This window comes from Rhinopithecus bieti, unplaced genomic scaffold, assembly GCF_001698545.2.
Source record: "Rhinopithecus bieti isolate Rb0 unplaced genomic scaffold, ASM169854v2 scaffold_19652, whole genome shotgun sequence".
Lineage (NCBI taxonomy): Eukaryota > Metazoa > Chordata > Mammalia > Primates > Cercopithecidae > Rhinopithecus > Rhinopithecus bieti.
Window position 1 is genome coordinate 3,032,720 of NW_016809913.1, and position 21,759 is coordinate 3,054,478.

General features: G+C 39.8%; 1 protein-coding gene across 6 annotated transcripts in view; it reads right to left on the minus strand.

Moving 5' to 3' along the window:
- The window catches only part of RHOT1 (ras homolog family member T1), an 85,169-nt gene that overhangs the window by 34,874 nt on the left and 28,536 nt on the right, over positions 1–21,759 (minus strand). For all 6 annotated transcript variants that reach the window (XM_017890948.1, XM_017890944.1, XM_017890947.1 and 3 more), the window contains exons 2-8: positions 15,031–15,089; positions 12,182–12,263; positions 10,732–10,775; positions 10,094–10,147; positions 9,896–9,948; positions 6,472–6,580; positions 6,058–6,159 (exon numbers count right to left, since the gene is read on the minus strand). In XM_017890948.1, coding sequence (XP_017746437.1) covers positions 6,058–6,159; positions 6,472–6,580; positions 9,896–9,948; positions 10,094–10,147; positions 10,732–10,775; positions 12,182–12,263; positions 15,031–15,089 — 503 coding nt within the window. The remainder of the gene's footprint in view (positions 1–6,057; positions 6,160–6,471; positions 6,581–9,895; positions 9,949–10,093; positions 10,148–10,731; positions 10,776–12,181; positions 12,264–15,030; positions 15,090–21,759) is intronic.

A 21,759-nucleotide genomic window follows, 5' to 3' on the forward strand; every position in this document is an offset into this window, starting at 1 on the left:
GAGGGGAGGGGAGGGGAGGGGAGGGGAGGGGAGGAGAGGAGAGAAGAGAAGAGAAGAGAAAAGTAAGAAAAAGAAAAGAGAAAAGAGAAAAGATTGTTGTTTAAATAAAAGATTCCGTTATAGGCAATTTAAAGTTTGTACTTGTGTAAAACAAGGTATAGTTTAAAAGTTGAAACTTTTAGTAGAGATGGGGTTTCACCATGTTAGCCAGGATAGTCTCGCTCTCCCCACCTCGTGATTTACCTGCCTCAGCCTCCCAAAGTGCTGGGATTACAGGCGTGAGCCACCGGCCCGGCCAGAATCTATGTTTTTAACAAGTAACACCTAGTGACTATTATGATGAGGTAAGTTTGGGAAATACTGGATTCAGAGTAAATTAGAAAGAACAATCCTAACTAAGGAAAAGTAAACCAGGAATAAGAGTAAACTAGAATCAGATTAAGGGATAACTCAAATTAATTATTTATACTAGGAGTTGGCACTTTTTCTGTAAAGGGCCACACAGCAATTTTTTAGGCTTTGGGGCCAACAGGCAAAATCAAGCATGTCATTTAGGTACTTACATAGTAAGAAAGAAATAAAACTTCTACAAAGGTTTTTTGACAGAACTCAAAATACAACTGAGTACAGTTCTGCAATACAAATTTATTAATGAAAAGAATGAAATTGTTTTTTGGAAGGAAAACATTTTGCTTTGTTAGGGTTCAAAGTTAGTGTTGTCTACCGTGAAAATTAATTGCAAATGTTTATATGTTAATGCTGATCTGTAATGACATTTTACATGTCCCATCTTTGAAAATGTCTTTTTGCACAAATATATACTGCCAATACTCGTACATATCCACAAACCTATGACTTCAATAGAACACAAGGTATTTATAAAATCATATTTGATTCTTTTCTTGATGTTTGCCTTTTAGCGTGTCATTACAATGCAGATTAATCAATTCCAGTTGAAGGTTAATGGAAACTCAATTACATAGTTAAATGGATTACGAAATATGGAAATTTCCTTTGCATTTGCACCGATGTCTAAAAAAATGATGCTGGAACTGTAATTTAAACCTGGAAAATTTATCTGCTTTCCCATCTAAAAAAATACTTTATTATTATTTTCATGTTTTGGCATGATGGGTATGCAATGAATATAAATAAAAGGTCCTGGTACAGTGATATACATAGTACTTGAAATGCTGTCTAGGTGTGTAAGTGCAATTAGTAGTACACTCAGCAGCAGTGAGAATAGATGAGAGTAGCACATATAAACTCTATTGAAACTACTAAACTTTGCCTTTGTAGCATGCAAACAGCCACAGATAATATGAAAGAATGACCATGGCTATGTTACAGTCAAACTTTATTTTCATGAAATCATAAAATCTGAATGTAATATAATTTTCACCTATCACAAATATTATTTATTTTGACTTTTTTTCAATCATTTAAAAATATATGGCCAGGCACAGTGGTTCATGCCTGTAATCCCTGCACTTTGAGAGGCAGAGGCAGGCAGATCACCTGAGGTCAGGAGTTCGAGACCAGCCTGGCCGATGTGGTGAAACCCCCGTCTCTACCAAAAATATAAAAATTAGCCAGATGTGGTGGCACATGCCTGTAGTCCCAACAACTTGGGAGGCTGAGGTGGGAGAATCGCCTGAACTCAGTGAGCTGAGATCATACCACTGCACTCCAACCTGGGCAACACAGCAAGACTCCATCTCAAATAAATAAATAAACAAACAAACAAATAAATAAATAAATAAAATGTTTTCTTAGTGTACAGACTGTGTGAAAACAGGTGGTAGGCCAAATATGGCCCATGAGTCAGTTTGCTAACCACTCACTTATAATATAAACTTTTCCTGAAAATTACCTGCAACTTTTTATTCTTAAAAACAATACTTCTCTTGACAAACGGAACCAAAGCAACCACCTCAAGCTGCGTGTGGTGGTGTGGTGGCTCACACTTGTAATCTCAGCTACTCAGGAGGCTGAGGCAGGAGGAGGCCAGGAGTTCAAGACCAGCCTGGGGAATATAGCAAAGACTTGTTTCTTTTTTTTTTTTTTTTTTTTTGAGACAAAGTCTCAATCCGTAGCCCAGGCTGGAGTGCAGTGGTGCAATCTCAGCTCTCTGCAACCTCCACCTCCCAGATTCAAGTGATTCTCGTCAGTGGCTGGGATTACAGGTATGCGCCACTACACCCAGCTAATTTTTGTATTTTTAGTAGAAACAGCGTTTTGCCACGTTGGCCACGCTGGTCTCGAACTCCTGGCCTCAAGTGATCCCCCTGCCTCAGCCTCCCAAAGTGCTGGGATTACCACCATGAGTCACTGTACCCAGCCCCTGCTTCTTAAAAGAAAAATTAACTTAAAAAAAAAGACAGCCCAACTAAAAAATGGGCAACGGCAGCTACTCAGGAAGCTGGGACAGGAGGACTGTTTGAGGCTAGAGGTTCAAGACCACCTTGGGCAACTCAGCAAGACCCCATCTTTACAAAAAAATTAAAAATTAGCTGTGTGTGGTGGCATGCACCTATAGTCCCAGCTACTCAGGAGGCTGAGTGGGAGGACTGCTTGGGTCCAGGAGGTTGAGGCTGCAGTGAGCCATGATAATGCCACTGTACTCCAGCCTGGATGAGCGTTAGACCCTGTCTCTTTAAAACAAAAATGGGAAAGGACTTTGAATAGGCAATAGACATTTCTCCAAAGAAGATGGCCAATGAGCATATGAAAAATTACACAACATCATTAGCCATCAGGGAAATGCAAATCAAAACAATGAGATCCCAACCACATCTACTAGGATGGCTATAATAAACCAAAAAAGAAAAGTAAAATAACAAGTGTGGCAAAGATGTGGAGAAACTGGAACCTTCATACACTGCTGGTGGGAATGTAAAATGGTCCAGTCATTGTGTAAAGTAGCTGCTGATTCCTCAATATGTTAAATATACAATTACCATGTGACTCAGCAATTCAACTACTAAATGTACTCAAAAGAATTTAAAACAGGCCAGGAGTGTTGGCTCAGGCCTGTAATCCCAGCACTTTGGGAGGCTAGATGGGAGAATTGTTTGAGGCCAGGAGTTTGAGACCAGCCTGGGCAACATAGTGAGATCTTGACTTTACAAGAAAATTTAAAAATTAGCTGGGCACGGTGCCATGTGCCTGTAGTCCCAACTACTCAGGAGGCTGAGGTGGGAGGATGGCCTGAGCCTTGGAGTTTGAGGCTGCAGTGAGTTATGATCACACCACTGTGCTCTAGCCTGGGCCACAAAGCAGGATCTTGTCTCTAAATTTAAAAACAAAAAAAGGCCAGGCATGGTGGTTCACACCTGTAATCCCAACACTTTGGGAGGCCAAGGCAGGTGGACTGCTTGAGCCTAGGAGTTTAAGACCAACGTGGGCGACATGGTGAAACCCTATCTTCTTCTAAAAACACAAAAATTAGTTGGGTGTGGTGGTACACACATGTAATCCCAACTATTTGGGAGGCTGACGTGGGAGGATTGCTGAAGCCAGGAAGTTGAGGGGGCAGTGAGCTGTGAATGCGCTACTGCATTCTAGCCTGGGTGACAGAGTAAGTCCCTGACCCCCAAAAAAAGAACAGGCCAGGAGCAGTGGCTCATGCCTGTAATTCCAGCACTTTGAGAGGCCTAGGAAGGAGGATCACCTGAGGGTGAGTGTTCAAGACCAACCTGACCAACATGGAGAAACCCCATAACTACTAAAAATACAAAATTAGTAGGGTGTAGTGGCCCTTGCCTGTAATTCCAGCTACTTGGGAGGCTGAGGCAGGAGAATCACCTGAACCCAGGAGGCGGAGGTTGCGGTGAGCCAAGATTGCACCATTGTACTCCAGCCTGGGTGACAAGAGCAAAACTCTGTCTCAAAAAAAAAAAAAAAAAAAAAAAAGAAAGAAAAACTAGTCAGGCATGGTGGTGTGTGCCTATAGTTCCAGCTACTTGAGAGGTTTAGGTGGGATGACTGCTTGAGCCAGGAGTTTGAGGTTATAGTAAGCTGTAATCATGGCACTGCAGCTCCAGCTTGGGTGACAGAGCAAGACCCTGTCTTCAAAAAAAAAAAAAAAAGCAAACAAATGTTCAAACAAAAACTTGTATTGAATGTTTACAACAGTCTATTCATAATAGCCTGAAGGTAGAAACTATTCAATATCCATCAACGGATATGGGGATAAACTAAATATGATATATCCAGCTAGGTGTGGTGGCTCACACCTGTAATCCCAGCACTCTTGGAGGCAAAGGTGGAGGCGGGAAGATTGTTTGAGCCCAGGAGTTTGAGACTAGCCTGGGCAACATGGCGAAACCCTGTCTTTACAAAAAATAAAATAAAAAAAAAATCAGCTGGGCACAGTGGCAAACGCCTACAGTCCTAGCTACTCAGGAGGCTAAGGCGGGAGGATCGCTTGAGCCCAGGAGCTTGCAGTTGCAGTGAGCTGTGATCACACCACTGCTCTCCAGCCTGGGTGACAGAATGAGACTCTGTCTCAAAAAATAATAAAAATAAAAATAAAATAAAGCCCACCAAAGACATGGTGTATCCATAAAATGATTATCGGGCCATAAAAAGAAATGAAATACTGACACATGCTATAACGTGGATATACCTTGAAAATATTATGCTAAGTAAAAGAAGCCAGAAACAAAAGACCACATATTGTATGAGTCCATTTATATAAAATGTCCAGAGAGGCAAATCCACAGAGACAGAAGGTAGATTGGTGCTGGCCAAGGGTTGAGTAAGGGGACAATAGGGAGTGACTGCTAATGGGTACAGGGTTTCTCTTTGGGGTGATGAAATGTTCTGAAATTAGACCATGGTGATGACTGCATAACTTTGTGAATATACTAAAAACCACAGAATTGTATAACTTTAAAAGGATGAATTTTAAGGTACTTGAAATATATCTCAAAAAAATTTAGTTTTTTAATGTCTATGGCAAAATATTAAATTTTGGATATTTCAATAAGGAGTTACTGTGTTTCTTAGCTATAAAACAAAAGGGGCTGGGTGCAGTGGCTCACGCCTATAATCCCGGCACTTTGGGAGGCCCAGGCAGGCAGATCACTTGAGGTCAGGAGTTCAAGATCAGCCTGGGCAACATGGTGAAACCCTGTCTCTATTAAAAATACAAAAATTAGCCGAGTATGGTGGCGCATGCCTGTGATCCCAGCTACTGTGGCAGGCTGAGGCATAAGAATCACTTGAACCCCAGAGGTGGAGGTTGCAGTGAGCTGAGATCGAGATCATGCCACTGCACTCCAGCCTGAGTGACAGAGCGAGACTCTGTCTCAAAAGAAAAAAAAACAAAAACAAAAGGAGTAGTCACATTGTATTACGTTGCGCCTATGTCAAAAAACTGAAACTGTGGCCGGCGCGGTGGCTCAACCCTGGTAATCCAGCCTTTGGGGAGCCCGAAGATGGCGGATCACGAGGTCAGGAGATCGAGACCATCCTGGCTAACAATGGTGAAACCCCGTCTCTGACTAAAACTACAAAAAACTAGCCGGGCGATGGTGGCAGCGCATGTAGTCCAGCTACTCGGGAGGCTGAGCAGGAGAATGGCGGGAACCCGGGAGGCGGAGCTTGCAAGTGAGCTGAGATACGGCCACAGCACTCCCAGCCTGGGTGACAGAGCGAGACTCCGTCTCAAAAAAAAAAAAAAAAAAAAAAAAAAAAAAAAACTGTATCCAGATTTTGTTTGTGTGTGTTTTCAATTTGTAGATTTTATAGTAGCAAAACAAGAAGACCATTAGCTGAGTCTTTGGACTTTTTTGTTGTTATTTTTGCCAATTCTTCTGTTTGTTTTAATGGCACTTCCTGAAGCAGTACTTGATTAGATTCCATTGATGTGGAAAATACTATGAATATTTAATGTGAATGTCATTGAAGAAGAGTACCTGGTAAATGTAACCATTTAATAAGCAACAAATTTAAATTTTAGCAGTTTAATCTCTACACAAATACTAAAAATCACTACCATACTAGAGTTACTACATACACATTCCAGCCCCTATAAACACTGCCTGTTACCTCCTTCTCCTCTGGGCAGTACAGGGGCCCTGTAGGATGAAGAACAGCTTTCTGTGCATAATAAAAGAGCTCTGATATGTTCTTCAGGTTTTTCGCTGAACACTGAAAAAAATAAAATTAAAATTTTACACTCTGAAATCAATTAGGAGAGCTAAAAACAATTTTCAAACTATCACCATACGGCAAAAGAAAGATTCCTTGAAAAAAAACGAAAAATGCATCTTTGTGGACATCACAATATGAATGTCTAGAAAGAGCTCAGAGGCCAACTCCAACTTCTCTGTTTTATTTGGTTTACATGACTTTACAAAGAGCAGGAAATTTATTCCATTCCACATTGTCCCCCCTATTTAAAACCCCAATTTAGTAAGAATTCATCAAAAATAAATTTTCAAATCAAATTATGAGGCATACCTCCACACAGGTTTCTATTTCTGTATACTGGTTCATAATAGGAAGGATGGTCTCCATACTACTATATTCCACCAGATCAGATTTGTTCCCAACCAATATTAAAGGCAGCCTAAAATAAGCAGGGCACATTGTAATAAGGAAGGCAAAAGACATTAGATTTATATTTTAATTTACATCATAACCCATTCTAACTAAAAGTTTTATTTAATCTTCTCAACAACATGAACCTTCCTCTACAGTCATGTCAAGCCCCCTAGATAACATGTATTTACTCAACATGTTATCTATTGAGCACCTATTATAAGCCACATACTGCTCCAAGTATTAAAGACACAAGACAGAAGGTCTCTACCCATTCTGTTTTGTGTTTTTGTTTTCTTGAGACAGGGTCTAGCTCTGTTGTCCAGGCTGGAGTGCAGTGGCAGGAGCACAGCTCACTGCAACCTCAAATTCCCATGCGCAAGTGATCCACTTGCCCTAGCCTCCCTAGTAGCTAGGACTATAGGTACAAGCCACCACACCCAACTAATTTTAAAAAATTTTTTTGTAGAGAAGGGTCTAGCTACATTGCCTAGGCTAGTCTCAAACTTCTGGCCTCCCAAAGTGTTGGGATTATAGGCATGAGCTACCATGCCTGGGCAGATCCAGAAACTTGACCATTCCAATAGTGAAAACCAGCCAATAGTGAAAACCAGAAAATGAGCAATAAGCAAATAAAATAATTTCCAATTCAATAAGTACTATGCAGGAAATAAAAAGGGCGATAGAGTAGTGGGAAGGAGCTAGTTATGTATAATAATTAAGGAAAACCCTCTGTGTAAAGGTGACATTTGAGCCAAGGGGTGAAGGATAAGATGAAATCTGCCATGTAAAGAGTCAGGGAAGAGCAAGCCAGGAGGAAGGAACAGCATGTGCCAAGGCCCCAAACTGAACAAACATCCTGATGGGGCCAAACAACAGGAAAATGCCAGAATGGCTACAGAGTACTGAGTAAAGAGAAGAAGGTATACAATGGGGTTAGAAAGAGGATCAAAGGTCAGACACATAAGGACTTAACAAGCTGCAGTAAGGAGTGCAGGTTTTATTGTTCGTGTAAAATGGGAAGCCATTGAATGGTTCTAAGAAGGGGTTAACATTTTAAATGTAGTGATTTTAGAGCTATATACTGAAATATTTACAACATGAAAATAATATCTCTATTTGCTTCAAAATGATCTCAGTGGGAGGAGTAATAGATGAAACAAGACTGGCCATGAGTTAATTGTTGAAGCTGGATAACAGGTATGTGCCTCAGTATATGTTACATTTTTTCACTAACAAGTTTTTAAAAATATAATAGTAACTTGGATTACAGCAGTGACAGTAAAGATGAAAAGGAAAATATTCGAATTTCAGATATATTTTATAAGACAGAAACAGCTGATAGGTTAGATATGAAGATTGAGGGAAAAGCAGAAACCAAGAAAAACACTTAGGTTTTGGCTGGAAAAAAAATGGGTAGATCTCAAAAGATAGAGAAGATTGAGGATGATTTTTTGTTTCTGTTTTTGGCAGGGAGTAGACCGGGAATTAAAGATTCTGTTTTAGACAAGTTAAATCTGATAAGCCTATGGGGGAAAATCTTAATGGGGATACTAAGGAGGACCAACCTAGTGGAGAACTGTTGTGAATCCTGCAAGAGAGCTTAGAGGGAAAGCAAATCATCCTGCTGGAACTCTAGACTGCAACAGAAGCACTTGAAAGCATTTAGCTTACCTAACCCTTGGTGTGCCATTATGCTTGAAAAGACCGACCACCATATAGCCCAAATATAAATTCCTAACAGAACCAGGAGGGTTTCCAAAAATGTAGTGGTTTGTAACCAAAGGTGTGCATCAGAGTAATTTATGGAGCTTAAAAAAAAAAAAAAAAAAATATATATATATATATATATGCCTGGTACAGCGGCTTACGCCTGTAATCTCAGCACTTTGGGAGGCCAAGGCGGAAGGATTGCTTGAATTCTGCCAGGAGCTTAAGACTCTCCTGGATGACATAGTGAGACCCTGTTTCTACAAAAGTTTTTTAAAAATTAGAAAGGTGTGGTGGCACACACTTGCAGCCTCAGCTACTTGGGAGGCTGTCATGGTAAAGCCAAAATTTTTTAATTCAGTGGTCCAAGCTGGTGCTTGATAGATCTTAGCAAAACTGCCCTCTCTTAAAGATTCTCTCCTAGAAATGGCTCAAGGAGAGCAAGAAAAGCAGATATTAGGAGCATATGGGTATTGGATCCCCCAAGGCAGCCCTGTCCAATACAACACTCTATGATGGTGGAAATGCTCTTTATCTCTACTCTCCATTACTGTAACCATTAGTCACATGTGGCTATGTGCACCTGAAATGTGGCTAAGTGCATCCGAGGAACAAGTTTTAGTTTTATTAATTTTAATTAATTTAAAGTTAAATCACCACAACTGACGAGAGGCTACTACACTGGACAGCACAGCTGTAAAGGGTCATTCTTTCCTTTCCACCTTGTCAAATCATCACAAAGTTAAAACCACGATAAAAGATAAGCCATACAATGCCACAGCATTGTTCACAGCACATATAATGTCATCTCAGTCTCCCTTCCAAAATACGTAAGACAGAGGGTTAATGACCATAATCATATGTTTAGAACCAGATCTTTAGAGTTTCAAGGCACGAAAACGTCCAACTAAAAGATAAATCTAAAAAATTGAGAAAAGGACCAAATGTGTACAATACATAGGTATTAGTCTGATTTTTCCATTTAAAAAGATTCAGGCTGGGCACAGTAGCTCATGCCTGTAATCCCAGTACTTTGGGAGGGCAAGGCGAGCAGATCATTTGAGGTCATGAGTTCGAGACCAGACTGACCAACATGCGAAACCCTCTCTACTAAAAAATACAAAAATTAGCCAGGCGTTGGTGGTACGTCCCTGTAGTGCCAGTTACTCAGGAGGCTGAGGCATGAGAATCACTTGAATCCGGGCGGTGGAGGCTGCAAGGAGCCAAGATCACGCCCCTACACTCCAGCCTGGGCGACAGGGCAAGACTCTGCCTCAAAATTAATTAATTAATTAATTAATTAATCTGAGACTTTTCAAGCAGCAGTTTGACAAAGGGAAATGTAAGATTTATGACCAAAATAATCTGTCTGAAGTTGTGAGTCATTATGATATCAGAGTTCTGTTTCTTGCTTTGCTCTCAAGTATATTTACTGCCTCAAATGAGTCCCCCCAGCAAAGGCATGTGGGTGTGTGTATGAACAGACAGAAAAACTGATAGATAAGACAAATATGGCAAAATCTTAACTAGTAAATTTAAGTGAAGGGTTTAGGGAAGGTCAGTGTACTACTTCTTGTACCTTTACTGCAAACTTTAAACTTTTAATATAAAAGTTTGAGAGAGGAAAACATACCTGCTGTCTTTGTCTGTTCTTTCATTTATGAGAGGAATCCATCGACTTGTTACCTAAAATGAAAATTAACAAGCACTTAGCCATAATGAGGATCTTTACAAAACACTCTTACCTTAGACCCCTAAAATTCTAAACTGAGGATCAACTTTGGAAGTGCTCCACTGAAACCAACTACAGTGAAAAAAAGGTCACACCTACCTTATCAATAGAATGCTTGTTGTTAACGGCATACACTATACAGATGACATTAGCCTTGAAGAAAAATTAACAAATTAGCAGTATCTAAAACTAATAAAAATGGAGACAGCACTTAATTAGCAACTTGTTAATATATTTGGGAGAAAGGAAGAAAAAATTTAAAAGCTAAAACAAAAAAACAAAAAATGAATTAGCTGGCCTCTAAGAGAAAATGTTCCTAAGGACTTAAAGCAAAAACACATAGTAACAGCCATAACAACAAAGAACTGAAAAAGAACTCTTGGTAATTAAGAGAATGAAAAAGCGATGGGGTGGATCACTTGAGGCCAGGAGTTTGAGACCAGCCTGGTTAACATGGCAAAACCCTATCTCTACTAAAATACAAAAATTAGCTGGGCATGGTGGTGCATGCCTGTAATCTCAGCTACTCAGGAGGCTGAGGCATGAGAATCGCTTGAGCCTGCAAGATGGAGGTTGCAGTAAGGCAAAATTGCACCACTGTACTCCAGCCTGGGTAACAGTGAGACACGGTCCCCAAAAAACAAAAACAAAAAACAAAAGAGAACGAAAAGGCAGGCTCATAAAATCATCACTGTTCTTCTACACAAAAACCCATACCTCTGTTTTTTAAAGCTCACCTGTGATATTTCTTGATGAAGTTGTTCATCACTCTGTTCTGCTTCTACAAACAACAAAAAAGTCAATGTTTCATACTGCAAACACTTTCATAAAAACTAATGGCCAAGCTAAATTCTATGCAACACCCATCTAACATCCCTCAAAATGACATGATGTAGCAAACACAAGGGAAAGCCAGGGGAGATAAAGGTTGAACTATGATAAGGCAGCTGGCACTGAAAGACGAGTCTATAAAAGGATAACTCAGGCATGGAACAGCAGAAGCACTGTGTAATAAATCTAGGCCAGCATCTGATACAGAGTTGAAAAGGGTCAGGCAAAGGACCTCAGAAATCCAAGCTAGCAGACTGGGTGCTTAAGAGTCAAAAGCTCGGACAAAGAGTCTATACACACAGGATCAAAAGGCAGGTGCGATTCTGGGTAATACAAGCTTAAGATCTAGATAGCAGGTGGGAGTAATAATAACCAGGACCCAGAGGCAAAACTATAGCTTGATAGTGAAGTGATGAGAATTCCCTCTCTAGCATGTATCTTTAGCTAGAACTGGTCTCAATGGGTAGGTGTGCCTGCAACTCCACGGATGCGGGGATATGAATGATATAGCTAGGATAGAAAGCAAATAATTAAAGAGCAAAGCAATTACTGACATATTGATTTAGACCACCTTAGGTTACATATATCTTCCCCTAAAAATGCCTATTACTTCTGACATATACACTAATACCATATATGAATTCAATGGTATTTTATACTATGCTAAATAACAGGCCATATTTTTAATATCTTTCCATATGTTAAGTAATCAATGGATTAAGGCTTCCATTCTAATACTGAAGTGAATCTAATTATATGGCTATACATATTGAAGAATAATTCTGTAAATAAATCTAGTTATGAGACTGATTGTAGCAGAAGGCATTCACCTCCCTCAGCTTCCAGTACAGTGCTATCCAACATACAGACAATGCAAGTCACATATATAGTTTTCAATTTTTTAGTAGCAACCTTTAAAAAGGTAAGTAAAAAAAGGTAAAATTAAATTTGCATTTAACCCAAAATATCAAAAATATTTAAATTTCAACATGTACTCAACAGAAAAATTAATGAAATATTTTACAGCCTTTTTTCATACTAAGTCTTCAAAATCCAGTTATATTTTACACTTAACAACACATTTTAATTTAGAACAGTCACATTGCAAGTGTTCAACAGCCACAGGTATTATGGAACCCAACTTAGTAATCTGGGGATGAAGAACTGTCAGATGGAGGCACCCAGTGGGATATGGGGTAGAGGCTGACAGAGAGACATAAATGAGATAAGAATCATAAAGGATCATTTACTGCTACAAAGACCACCTCTCTGAACATTTGTAGAAGCTCAGTAAGTATCTTTTTTCAGGTCTATTAAATTAACCTACACTTTCACCTACAAGAGGATATTCATTACCTGAGTAATCTACAATGTGTGTTGGAACTCTCTCTGGGGTGACATCAGCTGGAATGGTGATTTCTTCTGCCCTGGGAGGAACCTTCATTTACAAACAAATATAGAAAGAAAAAAGAAAAAAACCAACCTTTCAATATTATCACTCAAACTTGTAACAGATGATATACATTTATCTACACAGCTTGAGTATTTATTTTCTTTCTTTCTTTCTTTCTTTTTATTTTCTTTCTTTCTTTTTTTTTTTTTTTTTTTTTTTTTTTTTTTAACAGAGTCTCTCTCTATGGCCCAGGCTGGAGTACAGTGGTGCGATCTCGGCTCACTGCAACCTCTGCTGCCCGGGTTCAAGCGATTCTCCTGCCTCAGCCTCCCGAGTACCTGGGATTATAGGCACCTGCCACTGCGCCCGGCTAATTATTGTAATTTTAGTAGAGATGGGGTTTCACCATCTTGGCCAGGCTGGTCTTGAACTCCCGACCTTGTGATCCACCCGCATCGGCCTCCCAAAGTGCTGGGATCACAGGCTGAGTATCTGTAAGCCCAAACTTTGAAATCTGAAATGTTCCAAAATTTGAAACTTTTTAGCACTAACATGGTACTCAAAGCAAATGCTCATTGGAGTATTTCTGATTTTCAGATTAGGAAAATGCTCAACTGGTAAGTATAATGCTCATATTCCAAAATCTGAACAAATCTGAAATCTGAAACACTTCTGTTCCCAAGCATTTCCGATAAGGGATGCTCAACTTGTATTAGCCCCTCTCACCAATACCCATTTGTTGTATATGTAAGTGTTTATTTTTGTGCTTTACCACAGATGCAAATATATATTAAAACTGTATGATAAAAACATTTTTAATGCATATTTCTAACTACGTAGACACAATACATTCAGGATACTTCAGATCTGACACAGACTCAAATAATTCTTGAATTAATTTGGTGTTTCAGTGTTACATATTTTAAATATGTTGTTCTCATTCTATTTTGTTGAAGGCTGAAGATACTCTGCAAATGAAGAGGTATTTTAATCCAAAACAATCTGCAAATAAACCAACAAGTTATCAACATTCATTTCCTCTAGAAAATAATTGACTGGCTACATAAGCCTTATATTTGTTTGTTTTTTATTTATTTTTTGAGACCGGGTTTTGCTCTTGTTGCCCAGGCTGGAGTGCAATGGAACAATCTCAGCTCACTGCAACCTCTGCCTCTGGGTTCAAGTTATTCTCCTGCCTCAGCCTCCCAAGTAGCTGGGATTATAGGCATGCACCACCATGCCTGGCTAATTTTGTATTTTACTAGAGATGGGGTTTCACCATGTTGGCCAGGCTGGTCTTGAACTCCTGACCTCAAGTGATCCGCCCACCTCAGTCCCCCAAAGTGCTGGGATTACAGGCATGAGCCACCGCATCCAGCCAAGCCTTATGTTTAATGATTCCATTTTTCACAAGGGCTGAATTTTTTAAAATTAATTAAAAACCCTTCTAGATTACTTACAATCGCTAAAAAAGGGAAAAGATATATTTTAAAAAACCAAAAACACAAAACCCTTATCCACAATCAAGAGGACTATGCTAAAACTATTCTAAACTAAAACTCTCACAGAAAACTTTTAGATGTTATACCCAGAGTAATTATAAATGTTATTGATTCTACAAATAATATATGAAAATATACTTCATTTCTTAAATTAAGTAATTACTTATTTAGCCATCTTGTCTAAGAGAAAAAAAAAAGCAAAAAATAATAATAATAAATAGTCTTTTGGCAGCTGTAAATGTTGAAAACACTACCACATGATACATCAAATTCTTATTTGAACAATGAAATTATACAGATATTCCTATCCAAACTAGAGTAAAAGAAGGATAAATGTAAACTGTGACACTAATGATACCTGCTATGCAAGAAAGAGGGTAATTTGAAATTATTTTCATCCCATTGTACAAATTTCATTCCCTCTAACTATATGCTAACTTTATGTAAAGTTTAGCCAACAGCTCCTCACTCTAGAACTTCCAAACGTAAATGTATTGACAGTAATAATAAAACCGCCTTACTACTTTTGGTGGCACTTCCCTGCTATTAAGTTCATCTCATTTGAGACCCGTAACAATCCTTTGAGGTAGGCAAAGGTAGAATGAGTTCATCATTTGTGAAATGAAGCAGGTAGATCACATTAAGGGTTTTCAAATATATGTATCATAATTCTAGTGGTTCTGACAAAAACACCTCACAGACCAGGAGTGTCAGGCAGAAGGCAAGAAGGGATTCACACCTTTCCCCTTAACTTCAACTCATGGAATGCTCATTATCTCTTTTATATTTTGGGTTTATGAGCAACATTTTATTTTTAAGAAAGGGTTATAGAGCTTATATTATATCTCTTTCAGCTTCCATTTTATAGATGAGACAACTGAGGCACAGAGAGTACAAAGGTCCTAGACAAAGTCAAAGGAAGAAAATGCAAAAGACTTAGGTGAACTTAGATATAGGTTGGTTATTTCTTCTATACTGTATTTCATAGAAATAACTGATAAACAAATATTAGCTTTTTAAAAAGTCCCAACTGGCAGGGCACAGTGGTACATGCCTGTAATCCCAGCACTCTGGGAGGCTGAGACAGGAGGATTGCTTGAGTCCAGGAGTTGGAGGTTGCAGTGGGCTATGATGGCACCACTGCACTCCAGCCTGGGCAACAGAGTGAGACCCTGTCTCTAAACAAGGAAGAAAAAAAGTCTCAACTGTCCAAAAGGAAGCACATAACACATGCCAAAAGAGACAGAGTTCATTTTAATTTGATTTTGATAATTTTTTTAAAATTTAAATATGGAAATCAAAATGTTTACCTCTTCTGGAAATTCTTCACTGACCAGAGACATAATCAGTGATGTCTTCCCCACTCTAGCTGTGAAAAGAAAAATCGTTACTTTAATAAAGTGTTTCGGTTCTACATAAGCTCAAATTCGGCAACCACATAAGGAAGTTTGTTACTCATTAGCTAAAATCTAAGGCATCCAAATTATCAAGTTTTAGTATAATACTTAAAAGTATATCTTTATGTTTAGAAAAGTCACACATACTCATTGTTTTTAAAAACTTGCCAAAATATATTTTGTAAAAGCACAAATCCCTCCTAACATTCTCTACTAACATTTTAATATTCTCCCAGATTTTTCCAATACTTATATTAACTTGCAATATTTTACCACAATGGAATCATAGTTATCACACTACTTTGCAATTTTCCTTTATCAGTGAATTATGCATTTGGGCAGTATTTCATGTCAGTACATAAAAACTCCTAGGAGAAGAGAAGACAAAAGTTACTGGTTAACGGGTACATAGTTTTTGTTGAGGATAATAAAAAAGTTTTAAGTACAGATAGTGGTGATGGTTACACAACATTATGAATAAATTTAATGTTGCTGAATTGTATACTTACAGTTAATAAGTTATATATATTCTAAACAATTTTTAAAAGCAGCAATAATAAACCCATTTTATATTTATATTTCTTAAAATCTGTTTTTTTTTTTTTTTTTTGAGATGGAGTCTCACTGTGTTGCCTAGGCTAGAGTGCAGTGACGTAATCTTGGCTCACTGCAATCTCCATCACGTGGGTTCAAGCGATTTTCGTGCCTTAGCCTCCCAAGTAGCTGGGATTATAGGCATGTGTCACCAAGTCCAGCTAATTTTTGTATTTTTAGTAGAGACAGGGTTTCCCCATGTTGGCCAGGCTGGTCTCGAACTCCTGACCTCAGGTGATCCGCCTGCCTTGGCCTCCCAAAGTGCTGGGATTACAGGCATGAGCTACCGCGCCCAGCCATCCTGCATTATTTTTGATAGTTGTATTAGAATCCACTGTATGATGCATTATAATTATTAAACTCTTAATAAGGAACATTGGAATGCTTTCCAATTATTTTTTTTGATTCAGGGTCCCACTCTGATTGCCCAAGCTGGAGTGCAGTGGTATGATTTTTTTCGCTCACTGCAGCCTCGACCTCCCCAGGCTCGGGTGATTCTCCCAGCTCAGCCTCCCAAGTAGCTGGGACTACAGGCAGATGCCACTACAACCAGATAATTTTTTTGTATTTTTAATAGAGACAGGGTTTCGTTATGTTGCCCAGGCTGGTCTCAAACTCCTGGACTCAAGCAATCCACCAACCTCAGCCTCCCAAAGTGCTGGGATTACAGGTGTGAGTCACTGCACCTGGCCCTAAGTCTTCACCTTTATAAACAATGCAACAATTAGTATTTCTACAGAATAAATTCCTAGAAGTCAAACTCAAGTTAGTGCACAAGATCTTTTTTTTTTTTGAGACGAAGTCTGGCTCTGTCGCCCAGGCTGGAGTGCAGTGGCTCGATCTCAGCTCACTGCAAGCTCCGCCTCCCGGGTTCACGCCATTCTCCTGCCTCAGCCTCCCGAGTAGCTGGGACTACAGGCGCCCGCCACCTCGCCTGGCTAGATTTTGTATTTTTTTAGTAGAGACAGCGTTTCACCGTGTTAGCCAGGATGGTCTCGATCTCCTGACCTCGTGATCCGCCCGTCTCGGCCTCCCAAAGTGCTGGGATTACAGGCTTGAGCCACCGTACGCGGCCGATCTTTTTATTTTTAACTGACATTGTTAAACTATCTCCAAAAACGAAAAAAACAATTTACATCCTCATAAACAGAATATCAGAGTGCCCATTTCTATGCATCTCTACATTCTTTCTTCCATACAGCATCATATTTAAAGGGTTAGTAACAAGGTAAAAGCAAAGAAAGTCTCCTATTACATTTTCTATTCTAGCAATTTTTTTATACACAAACTTTAAAATCTTAACTTTTATTATGAAATTTGACTTCTATTCCTGTCACTTTCTGATCATATAATTACTACTGTTAGACATTCAACTCATCAACTAAATCCTTTTGTGAATCTAGAGGAAAACAGTCCACATGCTTACTAATCTCTGCCATTATCAACAAATTATAGTTTCCAAAATTAAAGTCTAAATATAAAAGAAATGAAATTTTTTGAGTTAAGAAAAGTCCCATTCCCTTCTTAAACGATTAAAAGTAAGGGTGAACACAAGTCAAGTCTCTGGGAAAATAGTGAATATCTAGAACACAGGAAGGACAGTGAAAACAGCTTAAAGAATGCTATGAACAACTGAGTACTGCTGGTAGAGGGATAGATTAGATGATTTAACAGGTGTCTTCTAGCTCTGATTTCTACAGGCCTTTTCAATTGACTTGTGTAAGGTTTAGGCCTTTTTCAAATGGCTGACCACAGGTCACATGTCACAGAGTTCTGATGATGTCCATGAATCCATCATCATAGAACTGCTAGAATCTAGTTAGCAATGTCAGTTTATTCAGCTCCCCAGAAAATTTTCAGATAAAGAACCTGGGATCCAGGACAGTCATTTTCTCCAAGGTTCACTAAAAGATTAGTTGCAGATTTAAGAGAATAACCCATCTCCTGATGGTCAAGTCAATGCTTTCTCTTTATTGTGCCATACTTCACATCAAAAGGGAATGGTGACCCCTAAAGCCATGCATCAGAATAATTTATGAGGCTATATATATAATATATATAAATAAAAGTATGTGTAAAATGGAGGTTACCATGTGCCCTATGATTATTGGCACAAAGATTTTTAGAAGAAACATCCAAATGTAGTTAGCTGCCTTAAAAGTTAATGTAATGCCTGTTTATACTTTAAAAAGTTAAACAGTTCACAGCCGGGTGTGGTGGCTCACGCCTGTAATCCCAGCACTTTGGGATGCCGAGGTGGGTGGATCACATGAGGTCAGGAGTTCATGACCAGCCTGGGCAACATGGTGAAACCGTGTCTCTACAAAAATTAGCCAGGCGTGGTGGCACATGCCTGTAGTCCTCGCTACTCAGGAGGCTGAGGCAGGAGAATCGCTTGAACTTGGGGAGGAGAGGTTACAGTGGGCTGAGATTGCGCCATTGCACTCCAGTCTGGGCAGCAGAGCGAGACTGTCTCAAAAAAAAAAGTTAAACAGTTCTGAAGGTTTANATATATATATATATTTCTGGTGCAGCGGCTCATGCCTGTAATCCCAGCACTTTGTGAGGCTAAAGTGGGAGGACTACTTGAGGCCAGGAGTTCAAGACCAGCCTAGGTAACATAGTGAGACCCTGTCTCTACAAAACAGTTTTTAAAAAATTAGCCAGGTGTGGTGGCACACACTTGTAGTCCCAGCTACTTGGGAGGCTGAGGCGGGAGGACTGTTTGAGCATAGGAGTTGGAGAACACAGTGCTCCATGATCCTACCATTGTACTCCAGCTGGGGTGACAGGGTGAAACTCTGTCTGAAGGAAAAAATATATGCGTGTGTATGTGAGACAGAGTGTGTGTGTGTGCACTTTTCCTTTTTTTTCCCTTGAGATGGGGGTCTCTGTCACCTAGGTTGGAGCATAGTGGGATGATCATAGCTCACTGTAGCCTCAAACTCCTGGACTCAAGCAATCCTCCTGCCTTAGCCTCCTGAATAGCTAGTACTACAGGCCACGCCGCCACATCCAGTGAATTTTTTAATTCTTTGTGGGGACAGGGTCTTACCATGTTGCCCAAGATGCTCTTAAACTCCTGGTGTCAAGCAATCCTCCTGTCTTGGTCTCCCAAGTTGCTGGTATTATAGGACCCAACCAAGATTTTCAGCGTAGATGAAACAATAGCTAGAGAGCAGACATCAATGCCTGGTTTCAAAGCTTAAACGGATAGGCTGACTCTTGTTGGGGCTAATGCAGGTTGCCTTTAAATTGAAGCCAGTGGTCATTTGACATTCTGAAAATCCTAGAGCCCTTAAAAATTATGCTCAATCTGGCCAGGCATGGTGGCTCGCACCTGTAATCTCAGCTACTCAGGAGGCTCCACTAAAAATACAAAACATTAACCGGTCGTTTGTGGCGGGCGCCTGCAGTCCCAGCTACTCAGGAGGCTGAGGAACGAGAATGGCGTGAATCCATGAGGCGGAGTTTGCAGCGGGCCGAGATTGCACCGCTGCACTCCAGCCCGGGCGACACAGCGAGACTTCATCTCAAAAAAACAAAAAAAAACTATGCTCAATCTATTCTGCCTGCACTCTATAAATGGAATAACAAAGCCTGGATGACAACACACCTGTTTACAGAATGGTTTACTGAATATTTTAAGCCTACTACTGAGACCAACTCCTCAAAAAAAAGACTCCTTTCAAAATATTACTGCTCACTGACAATACACCTGTTCACCCAAGAGCGCTGATGGAGACATACGAGATTATTTTTGTGCCTGCTAACATGATATCCGGTCTGCCGTCCATGGTTCAACGAGTAATTATAACTTTCAAGACTTATTATTTAGGCTTACTATTTACCTTTTGTAAGCCTATATATAGCTGCCATAGATAGCGATTCCTCTGATGGATGTGGGCAAAGTAAACTAAAAACCTTCTGGAAACAATTCACCATTCTAGATGCCATTAAGAACATTCAGATTCATGGGAGGAGATCAAAGTAACATTATCAGGAGTTTGGAAGAAGTTAGTTCCAACCCTCACATGACTTTGAGGGATTCAAGACCTCAATGAAGGAATTGCAGATATGGTGGAAATAGCAAGAAAAGAGCTAGAATTAGAAGTGAAGCCTAAAAATGTGACTAAACTACTGCAATCTCATAATAAAACTTAAACAGATGAACAGTTTATTAAGGATGAGCAAAGAATGTGGTTTCTTGAGACAGAATCTAGTGGTGAAGATGCTGTGAGCAATACTGAAATGACAACAAATGACTCGGAATATTACAAACTTAGTTGATAAAGCAGCAGTAGGGTTTGAGAGGACTGACTCCAATTCTGAAAGAAGTTCCACTGTGGGTAAAATGCTATTAAATGGCATCACATGCTACAGAGAAACCTTTAGTGAAAGGAAGAGTCAATCGATGCAGCAAACGTCATAGTTGTCTTATTTTAAGAAATTGCCACAGTCACCCCAGCCTTCAGCAATCACCACCCTAAACAGTCAGCAGCCATCAACCCTGAGGCAAGACTCTCCACCAGCAAAAAGGTTACAACTCATTGAAGGCTCAGATAATCATTAGCATTTTTTGACAACAAAGTATTTTTAAATTAAGGTATGTACATTTTTTAGACATTACATTACATACTTAACAGACTACAGCATAGTATGAACATAACTTTTTTTTTTTTTTTTGAGATAGAGTCTTGCTCTGTCACCCAAGCTGGAGTGCAGTGGCACAATCTTGGCTCACTGCAACCTCTACCACCCAGATTCAAGCAATTTTCATGCCTCAGCCACTTGAGTGGTTGGGATTCCAAGCATGTGCCACCACGTCTGGCTAAATTTTTTTGTATTTTTAGTAGAGATGGGGTTTCACCTTGTTGGCCATGCAGGTCTCGAACTCCTGGTCTCAGGAGATCCGCCCACCTTGGCATCCCAAAGTGCTGGGATTATAGGCATGCACCACTGCATCTAGCCTGTAAACATAACTTTTATATGCACTGGGAAGCCAAAAAAATTTGTGAGCCACTTTACTGTGGCAATGTAGAACTAAACTCACAGTATCTCTGAGGTATGCCTGTTTATTTATTTATATATGAGTACAGACTAACAGACTCCTGTATTATCCTATTATTTTATGGTTTGTCATTATTTGGAGGCTGAAGTTCCATTTCACTTCTAAAAATGACATTTATGCAGGTATAAGTCAACATGTGCAATATGATCCCATTTTAAAGATAAATATGTTTGTGCACAGAAAAAACCCTGGATGAATATATTATACTAACAGTGGTTATCTTGAAAAACAAACACAAAATTTTTGTAACTAGAAAAGATCAGTAACTTTTTTTTTTTTTTCCGAGACAGGGTCTCTCTCGATCACTCAGGCTGGAGTGTAGCGGCACGATCTTGGTTCACTGCAACTTCCACCTCCCAGGTTCAAGCCATTCTTGTGCCTCAGCCTCCCAAGTAGCTAGGATTACAGGTGTGTGCCACCATGCCTGGCTAATTTTTGTATTGTTGTTGTTGTTGTTGTTGTTAGTAGAGAGGGAGTTTCACCATGTTGGCCAGGCTGGTCTTGAACTCCTGGCCTGAAGTGATCCACCCGCCTCAGCCTCCCTAAGTGCTGGGATTACAGGTGTGAGCCACCACGCCCAGCTTATTTATTTATTTTTGAGACAGGGTCTCACTCTGTCACCCAGGTTGAAGTGCAATTGCATCATCACAGCTCACTATAGTTTTGACCTTCCAGGTTCAAATAATCCTCCCACCTCAGCCTCCTGGGTAGCTGGGACTACAGGTGTACACTACTATACCTGGCTAATTTTTTGTATTTTTAGTAGAGACAGGGTTTCACTATGTTGCCCAGGCTGGTCTTGAATTCCTGGGCTCAAGCCATCTACCTGCCTGAACCTCCCAAAGTGCTGGGACTACAGGGGTGAGCCACCACGCCCAGCCTCAATAAGTATTATTATTACTATTATTATTTTTTTTTTTTTTGAGACGGAGTCTCGCTCTGTCGCCCAGGCTGGAGTGCAGTGGGCGGATGTCAAC